This window comes from Talpa europaea, assembly GCF_964194135.1.
Source record: "Talpa europaea genome assembly, chromosome: 12".
Classification (NCBI taxonomy): domain Eukaryota; kingdom Metazoa; phylum Chordata; class Mammalia; order Eulipotyphla; family Talpidae; genus Talpa; species Talpa europaea.
In genome coordinates, this window is record NC_140079.1 from 70,180,284 (window position 1) to 70,196,314 (window position 16,031).

The window sequence follows — 16,031 nt, forward strand, 5'->3', positions numbered from 1 at the left end:
CTTTAACTTTAAGAAAAGTTACCAGACAAAACTGCCCATTTGATTTGCTGAGACAGCTGAGAAAATGGGGGTGGGGGGAGCATTTCTGCCCGTGGCTGAGTTTGGGCGAAGTGACACAGCTCCTTTCCCAGCTCCAATGGTCTAAGCACTTGACTCGAAATTCTTGGGAACAAAAAAATGATTTAAGGTCTGAAAGCAGATGAGCAATCCCCAGACACGAGTAGAAAAGAAAAAGTCCCGGGGACACAGGAAGCTGCCGGTTCCTGATGCATAAACTCAATAGCAGAGGCTGCTCTGTCTACTCAGAGTAACTGTGGTGGCGTCTGTGAGCAGACAGCCCTTCTCCAGGCCCTTCCCTCTCCTCAGAACTGATGGATCCCAAGGGGCATCTCTCCTTGAACCTTCTGCTGCTTCTCTCCCTGGCTTTTGAGCTGAGCTGCACAACAGGTGAGTGGTCTTCGGCTTGGGGCTTTGATTCCTGCGGCTGCTGCCAAGAACAAGCAAGTCCCATGTGTAGAGAGGAGACGGCAGGGGCTGGGGCCTGGGGACTGGGGTTCTACTGTCTCCTCCTGGGGCTTGGCTTTGAGTTTCATTTGTCTCTTTCAAAGAGGAAGGAAGTTTTGGAGTTCCTGGGCCCCTGGATCCTAAGGCTTAGTGCCATCAATTCTAATTTCCAGAGAAACCAGAACTCTAAAGCCAAGGGCACCAGCCACATTCAGGTGAGAGGCTCCACTCCAGTCGGGTTGAATGGCTGGTTTTGCAGGGCTGGTCTTTGCAGGGTGGGAGACTGAGCTATGGGGATGGAGCTCTGGGAAAAGATTGCTCCTACACCCTTGCCCCAGAATGGAGTCCTCACACACACAAGTGGACACCCCAGAACCACAAACCAGAAACATGGTCCAACAACAGGAAGGGCTGTAGTAAGGAGAAAAGGTAGAAGTGAAAATCCCAGGCATTGGGTTGAGAACTGACAGTGGCCACAGTGTGGTCATACTGGTGGCTACTTTCCCAGAAGAGAAGGTTCCAAGGCAGCTAAGGGGTAAAGGACAGAATTTCTGGAGCCCAGGGCTGCATCAGCAAGTGGGAAATGCAAATCAGGAAGCCTCTAGGGCAGCTTCGCGGTAAGGTGAGACCAGTACAGAGCTTTTGGAGCTGTGCTCTGCGCCTTTCTTTCTGGCTTGTCTTCCTCAAAAAGGTGACCTGGTGTTCTCTGCTCAAGGTATCAGGGCTATGAGAAAGGACATTTGAGAAAGAAAAAGCTAAGCAAGAAATGGGGTCGGGGTTCCCTGGGGAGCAAAGTGAGTATCTCCTTTCTGCTGAGTGCCTTGGAACCTTGGTGAGACCACGAAAGGCAGCTTGCTTGGAGTAGAAGTGGCATTAGGGAAGGGGGGAAATCCTGAGGCCCTGGGTGTTTTGCCCTCGGGGTTTTCAAGACCGCAAATCCATTAAGGACTTTTCCAGGAAAAGCCCAGAGGTGTGTCGGGGATGGGGGTCGTGGGGGTTGGGGTGTCACTGGGGTCAGGGTGGGGGGCACATGCCTGGGATCTGTCTTGTACCAGACTCCTGAATGAAGAATCAAACTTGGTCCAATTTCCCTCTGAATGACGCAGACCCAGGGCTCTGCTTCCTGAGGTCTAGGAGAGGAATGATTGCTCCCAGGGCTCAGAAAGCCAAATCTAACCCCTGTAAGCATCACAGAGAAAGCCAAGCCTTCCCTTGGAGGTGCCATGTGTGATGCTTCCACCTTTGGGGGTGATGGGGGGGACTCTGGGCTGGGCTTTATCTCCCTCTGTGCTCATCCTGGCCAACCTAGCCCACATGGCCCAAGTGCTGCTGGCTGCTGTCCCCCGAAGGGTGGTGGGTCTGCTCCAACATACGTGCCCATCCAATCTGCACAGCCCCCTTTTTTTCCCCATCTTCTCTGAAATACACACAAACTTTTACAGTATTTTTATTTTTAAATGTGCATTCTTTTGTGAAACCTCAATAAAACCCAGACAGTAGTGATGTGCAAATGAGGACAGGTCAGCCATGACAGATTTACCCAGCCAAGAAGCCTGATTCTTGTAAAATCAGTACCACCCCCCTTCCCAGCACTACTCAGCTCACTTTTCAACTCAGTCAGAATTGTAAAAATCAAAAAGTCCACATGTCCCTTTCCCCAATAAAGCAAATTTTCCATTTCCCCCAATGGTATTTTTTAAAATAGACTTTATTTTCAGAATAGTTTTGGGTTTACAGCAAACTTGAATGGAAGGTACAGAGATTTCCCTCTGCCCCCACACATACACAGCCACCCCCACAAGCAACAGCCCCCACCAGCACAGTGCATCTGTTACGGTGGATGCTCTACCCCAGTGGGAGTTCTTTTTCTTCCACGCAGGTCCTCCCTGCCTCCTTTACATCCAGAGAGGAGAGACGAGGGACAAATGTGGGCTCTAGACTTGGTGCAACCTGTATGCTCACTATGCAGTCTCTCCCACCATGTAGATTGATTTCTTAAAAGCTTAAATACTGTGATATAAAACCATCACCTTCACTGTCTCCAGTGCTATACTTGCAATCAAAATATCAGGGTTATTTGGTTTAATGCAAATCAATCGGGCAATTCCATTCAGCCACTATTCATTAAGGGCACATGACGGGGTGGGCACTGTGAGAGGCGTCAGAGAAGCAAAAGCCTCTGCCCAGCACCTGACACAGTGTCTAATGCATGAGACCCAACAAATGTTTGTTGAACAAGTAACAATAGTATGCTCATTATGCTTGCTATATGCCAAGCACTGCTCTAGATGTGTATTTATGTGTTTTATTCACGTCTCACCCCAGCCCCATGAAATGTTTATTATTGTTACCATTGATATTTTGTAAATGAGAAAAAGGGCAGAGAATAGTTCAGTCACTTCTCTATGGTCACATAACCTTAATGAGGGAGACAAGAGAAATTGATGTTTAGGGAGAGGAAGGTTAAAATTTGTGTTCAGACCCCATGGTAAAAATTAGAATGTTATCTGTAATTGAAGCACATGAGTTGATTTTAGTTGAAATGGAATGAACTGAAGTATAAGAATTTTCAAAAGGTGAGAGAAGTTGATAAAATCATAGAAGGAAATAGAGGGCACAGGCAAGCGTTTGGAAAATGGACAGGAATGTCTTTCATCGTGTAAGTTTTCATGTAATCTTTTTGCTAGCTAGCTTGTTTATTGGAAGAGTAGCACATGTGGGTCTAAAAAATTTCAACATGCAGAAGAATATAGAATGGAGACAAATCTCTCTTCCTGACTCCTCTCTGGAAGCAAATACTGTTAGAGGTTTCTTCTGCGTCCTTCCAAATATACGCCTTGGGTTTTATTGGACTTGAAAAGCATATGTAGATAAAGGTGCAGCTGCAAAGGTGAAGTACAGGGAGTATTTGCGGGGAGGGGGTGGTTGGTTGGTAGGTGGTCTGTTGTGCCTGAGAAAGACCCCCACCATCCTCTGTGTTTTTCCTTTTAAGGACAGTATCAGGAAAAACCGAGTGAATTTTGACGTTGGAGAAAGGAGCACTTTGCCTCTGTTGTAATTTTTTTCCTTCCTGACTCTCTTCCTCCCTCTCTTTCTTCTTTCCTTTCTTATTCCCTCATTTCTTCCTTCCTTTCATTCTATTTTTTTAAAAGATTTATTTATTTATACATATAAGAACTGGGGTACAGGCCAGAGGTGTCGGGAGTGAGAAGATTTACCAGAGGCAGAGTGGGGAGTGAAACAGGCAGATGTACTGAAATACACTGCGGAGGGGAGCAGCAGGCGAGACAGGAGAGGTCTGCTGCGCCATGTGGGTAGCTCCCTGGCCAGGGATCCAACTCGTGCTGCAGTGGCTGCGGACAGCTTCAGAGTGCTGCGTCTTAACCCCTTGTGCCACCAGGGAGCCCCCTCATTCTATTTTTGATTATTAGGTTTTTTTCATTCTTTTGAGCAATGAGACTTATTGAGTTCCTACCTGTCCCACTTGGGTTTAGGATAAAAAATAGTGAACAAAACAGCCCTATACCTGGAAACTAACCGCGGAGTAAGGATGAATTAGTTTAAAATGATGGGTGAAATGGAGGAGAGATGCAAAGCAGGGCAGGGAAGCCTTGTCTAAGAGAGGGGCAGAGACAGAGGCCAGAGGGTGGGAGCGGTTAGCCAGGCAAATAAAGGGTGAGACAGGCTGTCAGGTTGGGGAGCAATGAGTACAAATATTCTGGGATCCCCAACAGCACTAAGGCATGGGAACCAGGAGACAGCTACTAGGCAGCAGTTGAAAAAGCAGCCTTAGACACTCATGCTTTCTTTCTGGCCCCAGGGTTACCATGGAAACTATGAGGCCAATGAAGAAGTCTTGCCTCTTGGCATGACAGAAAGGCCATGGCAAGTGCTGCTAGCACATGTGAATGAAGGGGGGCTAGGCAGAAGCAAGGGGTTATTTTTAGGGGGTATCCTGTCTTATGCAAGGATTGTCTGAGTGTTTCTGATTTCAGGAAAATGTGCCTGGTGCATGTGAATCACTCTGCTTTCTAAGTTGAATTACCCATGAAGGAAAGTGAGTTGGTGTTCACAGTACAAATGTTTCCTCCAGACTCTTTTTCAGGGCCGACTGAATCACAGGCCCACTGGGAAACCCTCAGCGGGTGAAGGGGGAGCTCAGGAGCTGCAGCTCCACTTGAAGGGCTGTATATGCCACATTAAAGCTCCCACTTATTTTCCACTTAGTTTCAAGTGCCCCTTCACCCCACCACCCAGCCACTCACACACTCGGCTGCATCGTCACGTTTCATGTGGGTGGCGGGGCGTGAGGGTCTCTTCCTGGTGAAGCTTAAATTCCACTCCCTGTGATGAGTGTGTACACGGCACTCCACCCCCTCTTTCTCTTTTTCCTCCTTTATACTTTTTTTTTTAAGATTTATTTATTTATGCATACAAGAACTGGGGTACAGGCCAGAGGTATGGGGGGAGTGAGAGGATTCACCAGAGACAGAGTGGGGAACAGAACAGGCCGACTGACTGAAACACACTGCTGAGGGGAGCAGCAGGCGAGCCAGGAGAGGTCTGCTGTGCCATGTGTGTTGCTCCCTGGCTGCCCGGGGGATTGAACTCGTGCTGTAGCAGCTTCATAGGTTATGTCTTAACCACTTGCGCCACCAGGGAGGCCCACTCCTATATTCCTTTTTTTTTTTTTTTTTTCTGTTTTCTTTGAAACTTTTTGTTTGCTCCCTACCTCATCCCATAGTCTCTCTTCTCATTCCCCACAGCTTTGGTCCAAAGATTCTATGGATTAGATGGGGGAGGGGACGGAGGACATGGGAGGGGGCTGTGGCCTGAGATGGAGTCATTACCATCAGCCATCAGTTTTTCTTCAAATCAAAATGAATCCAAAAAAAAAAAAAATCAACAGTGCGAAGATGATTCTTATTCTTATTTTGAACCTCAGACCCCTTTGAGAGATGATGTTTAGGAAGGCGCTTATGGGAAAATGTACATATGCTTAACTCACAGTTTTTGTCCACCATTTCCTGGGGCCCTTGTACCTCATGACATTTCTACTTGCATGTGTGGCTTGGTTTTGTGTTATCTCTTTCTGTCTAGAAGTTTAAGTTCAGGATACGAGGGGTTATTGGGGTACTGCCCCCACCATGTTGCCTGGAGAATCGGGCATTCATGAATGTGGCTGGAAGAAAGTCCAACACGCTTCCCAATTTGTCTTTGTAAAAATTGCGACAACATCATTCCTCGTCTAATCAATTAAGCAACAACAGCACTTTCAGAGTTGGTGTATTAGCAATATTAAAAAGAACAAATGTCTCCTTGTCTTTCCCACTTTTCGTTAATAATCACGAGCCTCAACCATCCTAATTCTGATTTTAAGACTGCTTTCCCTGTTCCTCAATCTCAAATCTCTAGTCCAATAACAGGCCCCTTTGCAGGCCAGTGTTGGCATTTCAGGGCATTTTGGCATTGAAGATTTTGACCAGTTTGTCCAGTTTTCTAACAACTCATCTTAACTATTGTGTCTTTGCTCGGTGACTGCTTTACTAAAGCAGACAGTTTGATTTTATTCTCTATCTTTCTTATCAGCTAGAACAATCTATGCTCTTTCTGAGTCAAGAGTTCCTTTTATGAACATTAGCTTATGATTATGTTCAATTACATGGCATATTGGACAAAGTGAAACATGAGAGATTTTAGTCACATAATACAGTTTTTGGCGTTCCTAAATCGAACAGATATTTATTAAAAGTCTATGATGTGATAAACACTCTAGGCCCTAGTGACAAAACGGTGAACATGATTCAATTCTTCCTCTTGAGGAGTATATTGTGCAGGGGAGGGAGACAAAAATAAAATAAACGAATATATAATATAACATCAGGTAGGGATAAGGTCAGTAAGAATGGGCAAGCTATTTAGATGGGATGGCAAAGGAGCTCACTCAGGGAAGGTAAATTTTCTAGCAGAAACCTAAAACACAGTGAGGAAATGAGCTCTCCATACAGGTAAGGGAAGAGGTTTCCAGGGAGAGTAGAGAGCAAATGCAAAGTCTCTGAGATAGGAAAGCTCCTGGTGTGTTTAAGGGCAGTCAGAGTGCATGTGGTCACAGTGCAACGAGCACAGGAGAGTGGACAGAGAGACGTGGGGGATGCAGGGGGGACCGGTTATTCACAGTCATGGATATCATGACTGCGATGAGAACTCTGTATTCTTACTCTTTGAGTGCTAGAGAACCTGGGATTTTATTTATTTTTTTTTTTTTATTTTTTTTTTTTATAGAGGCATGTTTTATTTTATTTTATTTATTTGTTTGTTTGTTTATACATGCACTGGGTACAGTCAGAAGCGCGGGAGGGCGAGAGAATTCACCAGAGCCAGAGCGGGGAGCAGAGCAGGCAGAAGGACCGAAGTACACTGCTGAGGGGAGCAGCGGGCGGCAGGAGAGGTCTGCGCGCCATGTGGGACCCTCCTCTGGTGGCCGGGGAACAGCCGGGGATCGAACCTGCGCCGCAGAGGCCGCGGGCAGCTTCGCAACCCAGCGCTCAACCGCTGCGCCACCGGGGAGGCCCAGAACCTGGGATTTTAAAAGCAGGAGAGATACAAAATAACATAGTTCAAAAGATTACTCCATCCTCTGCACAATGGCAGGAGATTAGTGCCCAAGCCACCACATTGGTGGTGGCCAAAGAGCACTAGCAGCCCTTGCCTAGCCCCAAAGGAAAGGAGCTCAGCAGGCTGTGTAATAGAAATGAAGGAGGTTCATTCAGATGCCAGACATTTTTTGAAGGCAGGGCCATCAGGATTTGCTGATAGACTGAATGTGAAATGTGAGAGAAAGGAAGGAGTCAAGGATGCTCCTAATGTTTGAGCCTGAGAAATTTAGGGGAATTGTACTGTGGCTCGCAGTAGGGACTATGGAAGCAAGAACTTACTAAGTTTGAGATGCTCCAATAATTAAACACTTTGAAGAGTAGAAGTTTCCAGTCAAAAAGATGGAGAAATGGCTGCCAATTAAATAGGAAGGAAGCCAGGAGAGTACGGGGCTGAGGGGCCAAGTGGAGACAGTTTTTCAAAGAGGCAGTGATGGACTCTGTCCAGTGCACCTGAGAAAAGATGAGGGTGGAGGAGTCTCCAGTGACCTTGACAAGAGTGGTTCCAATGAATAGCAGAGAAAAACACCTGCTTGGAGTCGGTACAGGAAAAGTGGGTCAGGAAATGAGGCCAGAGAGAGTAAATCACATTAAAGGAGTTTGGAACTCATGCTTTGGGGTAAAGAAAAACAGAGAAACGGGGAGGTTGCTAGAGATGGACCTGGGATCAGGGAGGGTTTTGAAGGTGAGGTAAATGATGTGTTGGCATATTGTGTGTTGATGGAAATAACCCACCATCTACTATGCCAGCAATAAAGGAAAGGATGCAAAGGGTGGTGCCCTTTGCCCGAGTAAAGCCTGGAGTAGGAAAATGCTCCATGAAGGAGATACTGATCTTACCTGAGAGCACTGGACCCTCCATCAAGGTAGGTGGCTGATTTAGTAGTGGCACAAAATGGAAGTATCTTCTGCTTTTTCAGTGAAATAAGAAGCAGGGTAATCAGCTGAGTTTGTGGGTTTGAGGAGACAGGAGGTGTTAAATAGTCAGCAATAGATACCCCACAGTGGTTTGGTAGGTTTGGGGTTTTGGATTTTTCTCTCTTCCTTTTTGTTGGTAGCTGTTGTTGGCTCCATGTTTTTTTTTTAAGAGAACAAAGTAATTTCTCACCCTATTATTAATAATTTCAACAGTGTTTTGGAGAGATAGGACTCCAGAGTGTTAACAGTGAGTGCCCTACCCCTTCACCCCACACCCTCAGACTTTTCTTCTTCGTCATCATCTCTTTCCACCCTTGTCATTATATAACCTTGGTCTTCTGGTCTCACGAGCTCATCATCACGTCCAGTTACTGCCCATCCTCTTGTTACACATCCAATGGGAATGAGACGTCTAATGGAGGAGTTGCCTGGATTCTAGTCTAGTTGCTAGTGGGAAATAGTATAGCCTGTAGGGAAGTCCCCTAAATTATCTGCGATTTTGATGCATTAACTTTAAGTCTTAGTTGAGAGATTTTTCTACCAGAAGAAGCCCAGTGTCTAGTTAAGTTAGTCACACAACTCTACTGTCATTTTAAGGTTTCCACTGAGATTTTTGAAATATTGAGACTATAGTGATGCCTTGGTGACAGTCCTTAGAGGCCACAAAGGCAACCTAGGGAGAGAGCTAGAGGAAAAGAGAGAGCCTCCACTTTACCATTCCTGGCCCATAGATGTGTGTGATTCACAAAGGTCTCCGTAACAGCAACTCTTTTCTACAGGTGAGGGCTCGAGTTGTCAAAAGATCACAGGAACATTGGGACACAGCGTGCTGCTGCCCTTCACATCTGGACACATAAATAAGAGCATGAACGAGAGCAAGCTCATCCTTGTCGCCAGGGAAGAATCACTCGGAAGCAACGTCAAGAAGAAAATTGTGTCTTATCATCAATCGGAAGGGGGTTCTCCTGGCTACGTGGAGAATGGTTACAAATTTCACTTGGAAAACCTGAGCCTGGAGATCCTAGAAAGCAAGAAGGAGGATAAGGGCTTCTACTTTATGACCCAGGAGGGAAATGTTTCCATCCAGCAACTCTGTCTGCAGCTGGAGCTCTATGGTAACAGTGGTGGCTTCCCTGACCCTCCCGGAGGGTGGGATGGTGCCTTGCCCAAGAATTCAGGGCTCTTTCAGAAGCAAGGGGGTTTCAGGATTGGGAACAACTGGAAGAGCAGTAGCTCAGGGTATTTAAACTGGGCTTCAGGAAGAAGTTTCAGAGGTTAAAAATTATTTGGTCCAGATCGCTCATTGATGGCGGCCAAAGAGCACTAGCCCCAAAAGAAAGGAGCTCAGTAGCCTGTGGGCTTGGGGGCCTGGATCCCCAAAAGTCTGTCTGCAAATAGGACAGACTTCCATCACATGGAAGGGGATTCTCTGGGCTACTTGGAGAACGGAGGAGAATGGTTTGGAAAAAAAAAAAAAAAGCAGTGTTTTTCCTCCTGATTTTCAAAAACTGAATACCACAAATCAAGCTCAGTCGTTCTTTCATAGGTGAGGACAGGATGGTTTGTAGATGTGCATACACCTCTGTGGGTGCTCACTGCATGGGAGTTCTGGGAAAAGGTGAGCCAAACCTCAGTCCACACACCACCTGCCAAGCCCTGACCCCACAGAGAATGCATCTTCCTGGGGAAGAGGCTCCTTTTCCCATGTAAACAAAATCTCTGGTTATAAAATCCCTTAGTTGCCCAGCTTATACTAGAACCCAGGTCCATGTGAACCCAAGGCAGTTCTTTACTGAGCCTCTTTTAACTGCCAACCCTCCTTGAATGTACCAGAGTTTGTGTCTTTGAGACCCAGAGGTTCCCTTGAATTTCAGGCATCCTTGGCAGCCATGTGGGCTGTGCTCTTCTGCACACTGACTCCTTATGTCTCATGAGGGACAGGAGCCCACCCACCCGGCATTTCTTTCCCACAGGAGAGACAGCCACACTCTTTCCCAAGTTCCCCGTCCCAAGCATTACCCTTCCCCCCACAGCGCTCCTCTAGGCACCAGGAAGTCACAGTCACTCTATCATGGCCCTGGGACAAGGCTGTGGTCAGCCAGGAGCCCACGCAACATGCATGTCCCAGAACATTCTACTACCTCTGTTCCCTCTGTCACATTCTATGGTCAAATTCTTACCTTGAAAAATGTGGTCTCTGCAACCATGGTCTTCTTCTCAAGTCAAAGAAAAAGGCTGGATTTTGTAATCAGACAGACCTAGCTTCACATCTCAGCCTGCTGCTCAGAGATTGTGTGAGATTACATGAGACTCTCCACCTTTCTGGGTCTCAGTTTTCTCATCTACCAAGTAATTAGGTTTCAATCATTAAGAAAGGGTAAAGAATATGATGAATGTGAAATTCCAGCATTGTGCCCACCCTATGGCAGTTGCTAAAAAAGAAGACTTGCCCTTTACCTTGCCTACTCCATGACCTTAGAGTGAGACAGGTTGGTTGGGCCTATGGCAATCACTTCTCAGGTGCACTAAAGGACCTGTTACACACACACACACACACACACACACACTCCCATCACTAAAAAGTCATTTTTAGATCTAGAAGGTGATGCTTTAGCTAGTGGCAAGTACAGTCTGTGGAGGATGACTTGACAGCGAGCTTTGTGGATAGAATCCAGGGGAGCAACATGATCCAGAAGCATCAGGAAAGGCAAGCGAAGCCCTGACAGTATCAGCAGGAGAGGACTAAAAGACACATTTCTGTTCTCTATTTTATTTCCAGATGGTCCTGGAAAAGAGTGTAGGGCGGAGAGAGGGATAGTGTGAGGCAGAAGGTCCTCGCCTGAAATAACTCACGTGGAAGACCCACAGGGAGGAGGAACTCCAGTGTAGCTGCATTGGCTTCTGGGAAAGAGATCAAGTCAGAATTCCAAGGGGTTCATTTCAGTGATGACTCCTTCCTCCCTCTCCTGACAGAGCAGGTCTCCACTCCAGAAATTAAGGTGTTGAACTACAGCCAGGAAATCGGGAACTGCAGCTTGACGCTGACCTGCCAGGTGGAGAAGGGAGACCAAGTAACTTACAACTGGTATGAGGTGGCAGGCACCCATGCACTGAGACTAGTCAATGGGTCCCAACTCCTGCACCTCACTCTGGGCCCTCAGCATGCAGACAACACCTACAACTGCACTGTGAGCAACCCTGTCAGCACCAGCTCCCAGACCTTCCACGCCAGGCACAAATGCATGAAGTCAGGTGAGTGTCCTGGGAGGGTGCCAGCATGCCATGTCCCCACCTGGATTATAGCTCTGCTTCTATAGTGATGACCCTCTCTTTGGTGACAACACTTTCCATTTTCTCTGTAGTTTCTATAAGCTGCCCATGTGCATCCAGGGAGAGCCCTCTGCACATTATGACCACATGGTAATTACAATGCCTGGTTCATAGTTGAGGGGCTCAGTACCAAATGATGAATTCAGACCCAGGGTCCAGTTCCCCAGAGAGCGACATTTCCTCTCCCTTCCCACCTGCAAAGGAGGCTGTGCGAGGGAGTGCAGATGGCAGGGCCTGACTCCAGGTCTAAGCTGAAAACACCAGTCTCCATCAATCACCAGTGCCGTAGGGAGTTGGGAAGAGGTGTGATGTCCGATCTTTGTTTTCCGACACATGTTGTAGTGATAAGATAAGAAACATTTGCTTGACAGTGAAAAACAGAATAGAATCAAGGGCCACACTTGATGGAATGGACTGTGAATCCATATCAGGTCAGAGGGCTCAGAAGTTGGCTTTCTAAGACCTAGACTGAGGCTTTGAGACTAATGATGCACATTGTGTGGCAATTTTTTTATTGGCAAAGCAATTTCAACTGTGTCATCTGTTTTGATCCTCACAATGATCTTACAGGTAAGAGCAATCATCCTCCTCATTTATAGGATTAGGTTTTGACCTTTTTCTAGAAAGAAAAGTGTCCTTATTCTGTTATTGAGAGGAGGGGAGGGTCGATGAAGCAAGCCTGCTATCTACCTGAGGTTGGAAACAGACCAGACCAGACTTTTTTCACCAGTAGAGCTGTGCCTGTGCCTCCTCGGTAGGTTCAGGGACGGAAGGACCGGGTGCTGTCCACCAAGGCATTCTGATACCCTGACATTCTCCTGGCATCCACAGGGAACAGGATTCACTCCAAGGGTACTCCTGTCTATAGTAGACCTGACATCTGTGTGTGGGGTTTTTCCCACACCAGTGGTTTTCCCCATGACCAGTGATGGGAGACAGGGATCCAGCCAGGTAATGCCCTCAGCATAGCACTTCCCATCAGAGATTCCCCTGCAGTACCCAGAGGGATGGCCTCCAGTCTGCATCAGAGTTCTCTGATGAACCTCACCTGATACTTGTGGCAGAGTCAGTTTCCTGTCCACCGACCAGATGTATGTTCCCACCTGCTATGTGCCCACCTGCTGTGCATACCATCCACACCAGAGGCCATTCCCCAGTTTAGACCTCTCTCCCTGCTCACAGCCATTGCTGGTGGGACCAGGAAGTCAAAGTTGCATAGTTTAGAGCTTGCAGGATGTGATCTAGGGGTCCTGGAACCCACGCAACCCTTTCTACTGACCAGAATGACTCCCTTAACCTGTCTAAGACATAAGTTCTTTACCTGAAGCCTTACTTGTTTACTAAGTGCCAGCTATGTGGAAGCTCATTTAATTCTCATGCAAACAGATAACATCGATAGTGTCAGTACCTTGCCTTACAAGTGTGGAAGCAAAGACATTAAAGGTCACACAGAGCAGGTGACTGAGCACAGCTGTCCAATCCAGAGTCCTCTTGGACCAGTGGAAGACATCACACACTAAAATGCCTTGTAATCATGATAAGATGTGGGCTTTTTCTAGAGGCTGAGGAAGCAGTGGTCCTCACCCCATATGGCCCTCTCTGGGGGCACCAACCCTCTTAGAATACAGACAGGACTCCACATGTTTCACCCTGGCCTATTTCAATACATAAAGAGAGCTCCTTCCATGTTCCATGCTTGTCTAAGTGGCTTAATGAGAATGGAATTAGTGCATTCCGAAGTCCTGGTGGGCCATATAGCTTACACTGGGGGTACATGGTTCACAATGCTCTAAGAAATATGTGAGATGCTCTTACACACCTGTTCTGAGAATCCAGTACTCCCTACTGAGAGCCAGCTCAGTGAGGGATGAAAGCCAAAGCCGCAAGGTCTCTCAGCAGGGTTCCCTTTAAATGGAACCACACAAGAACATATTTGTTCCTCAAAATTTTTTCCTAATGACACTTGTCCAGGCCCTCTGTCACATATTCATCCTGATGTCTACTGTGATTTCAGTGTTTTGCAGTAAGAAACACCTCATTCTCGATTGTTAGGAAGCTTCTTTATTGCAAAGTCCAAGCTTTTGAGTAGGACAATGCACTCTCCCTAGATCATGATGTGGTGTGGGACTGGTTGTCACACCATGTTCAGAAATACTTCTGTCTGTGCTGGCGTGAATCATGTAAACCTCAAATATTCTGACTCAGAGGGAATGACCCTGGAGGCTTGTTTGAAAAGAGGGCCCTTTAGAGTAGATTTGCAAAAAGCTGGCTCAGCAAGTCTGGGTTGGCTCAGTGGAAGACAAGTCGACACCTGCCAGTGAGTTCTGGGGCTCCCCCTTTCTAACAAGGCCCTTTTTTTCAGAGAGGGAGCTCCCATGGGTATCGAGTGCTCTAGATGTTCTTTGCACAGAGCCGGGTTCTTCTCTTGAGGGACTCCCAATCCAGCGAGCATGGCAACGGCCGCGGAAGAGGGCACTTGGCGCCTTTCACTGGTAGGGCCTCATGACATGGCCATGCCTGCTCCAAGGGAAGCTGAGAGATGTAGTCCTTGGCTGGGCAGCCATGTGACCGGGCTAGACCTGCAATATGGTGGAATCGTGGGGCACATGGCCTGGGGCAGCAGGCAACACGGTACTGGCTGGGACACATGGTTGTATAGGACTTTCCTGTGAACTCTAGTGATTTTTATTGGGGTGGTCTCAGACCTTAAATCAGTATACAATTTGTGAGCATCCTCCCCTACCCCCAATTTTGGGTGGAAACCGCCACCAGTAAGAAAGTATCCTTTGATGGCAGTTGCCTTCCCAGTAGGTGTGTGCCGTGTGCGCAGCCACATGAAAGGCAGGAAGGAGTTCGCACGCTCAGACCGTTACACTAGCATCTCAGCATCTCCTGGGCCGAGCTCCACTTGTCTCTCAGATTCTTTCTTGTTTTTTTCTTTATCTCCCTTAAAGAATAAGGTTTGTCGACTTGAGGAGAGAGACAAGCTTTTCTTTCTGTCACCATAAGCTTTCAGAGATAAAAAGGGCCTCCAGCATTTTCCTTGGCGGCATGGCTACCCACATAGCCACATCTAGCACAAAAGAAGGGGCAGAGAGAGTTTCCTGCCAGGAACTCTCCAGAAATGGCACTGGAGATCTCAGTCAGCCTGCGCAGCTACCTCTCAGAGGCTCCAGGGTCAACACCCACGTCTCCTATTTAAGGATGTCAGGTTGGGCCTCTTTGTGAATAAAGAACGGGGCCTGGGGGCCCACAGCCACTTTGGTCTGGTTTCTGGTACCGCCATGCCGAGGCCTCACTGTATGACTGAGCAGAAGGCAGGAGAGTGGGAGTTTCTGCCCCAGGAAGTGGGGTTTGAATGTGGGAGCTGGCGGGCTGAGAGCGGACCCACGCTCCTCTTGGTTCCACTGCGTTATGTGATGCTTTTGCCAACTAGGTCACAGCTTGGTCCATTTGATTCCTGCGTTGGGATGTTCAGAAGCTGATCTTGCATTCCTTCTAAGATCTTTGTATATGCAGTGTCTTTAATTTTCTAAAAAGTGATCATCTTCCCCCAGCTTCATTCCATGTCCTCTAAATTCATTTAACTTAGTTCATCGTGTGTTTATTGAGTGTCCCTGCCCTACATTGTGCCGGCTGAAGCGCGGGATGCAGATAAAGCAGAAGGCACAGGGTCTGCCTTCCAGGAATTTACAATTAAGTTGGGTCTTGCTAGGTGGAAAGTAGTTGCATATTGAAGTGACACTGCTAGAATTCCCACTCGGAAGGGAGCAGTGTGTGTCTAGGAGAATACTTTCATAAATGCTAGAGGGCAGAAGGCAACACCCAGCCCCAAGACTCGAGCTATGGCCAGGCGGTTCTGTGTGACAGGTGGGAAGACATTGCTGATGCAGACAGAGGAGAAAAGGAGAGGCCCTGAGGCTTCCATGCACAACTCTGCTCATCTTATGACAGAACTGCAGCTCTTCAGGAGAGTATTCAAGCCCACAATGCCCTTGGTGAAGGTTTTTGGTTTTCTTTTTTGTGGAAACTGAGAAAAGCATTGAACTTTGCACCTGGGCAACCCAGACCGGGGTAGGGCAAGTTGAGGGAGCAATGACATTGAGGCCACGAGAAAGCCAATCCCAGAAAGTACAGAAATCATGGGCAGCCTGGATACTGTAAAGCTAGTATTTTGTCCATATTTATCCAAATTCCTGAGGCCATAGAATCCCTGGCACTTAGATTCCATATTAATATCCTAATCAGATTATAGCACCAAGTAGAGGAGTTCATGTTCAAAAACACCTTGGCTTATGAGACAGACAAGGAGACTGAATCCTCAGCAATAACAGGAAGGGCTGAAGCACCTGTGAACATCCGTGAAGGGTCCTTCTGCCCTTGAGGTCACCTCTCTCCTTGTCCTTCCAATCAACCCACAAGAATGGCCCAGGCCTTCCGTGCATGTCATGCTAGGAGAGCTGCAGGAGGAGAGAAGAGACACGTTCTGGCTCTGAGAACCTCGCAGCTGTCTGGGGGATGGGGCCCCAGGGAGGAGTTGATGCTCATTCACCACTTGTTGGATCCAGCACTATGCCAGACCTTTCCACATTATTTTATTGATTCATCAGGTCAGCTCTGTGAACT

The 16,031-nt window shown here is 47.3% G+C and overlaps 1 protein-coding gene across 1 annotated transcript in view; it reads left to right on the top strand.

Annotated features, from left to right (window-relative positions):
- Positions 1-359: 359 nt before the first annotated feature.
- The window catches only part of SLAMF1 (signaling lymphocytic activation molecule family member 1), a gene marked incomplete at its 3' end in the record, with an annotated part of 31,410 nt that continues 15,738 nt past the window's right edge, over positions 360-16,031 (top strand). Inside the window, exons 1-3 of the mRNA XM_084250098.1 lie at positions 360-447; positions 8,855-9,190; positions 11,049-11,327. Coding sequence (XP_084106224.1) covers positions 372-447; positions 8,855-9,190; positions 11,049-11,327 — 691 coding nt within the window. The 5' untranslated portion in view covers positions 360-371. The remainder of the gene's footprint in view (positions 448-8,854; positions 9,191-11,048; positions 11,328-16,031) is intronic.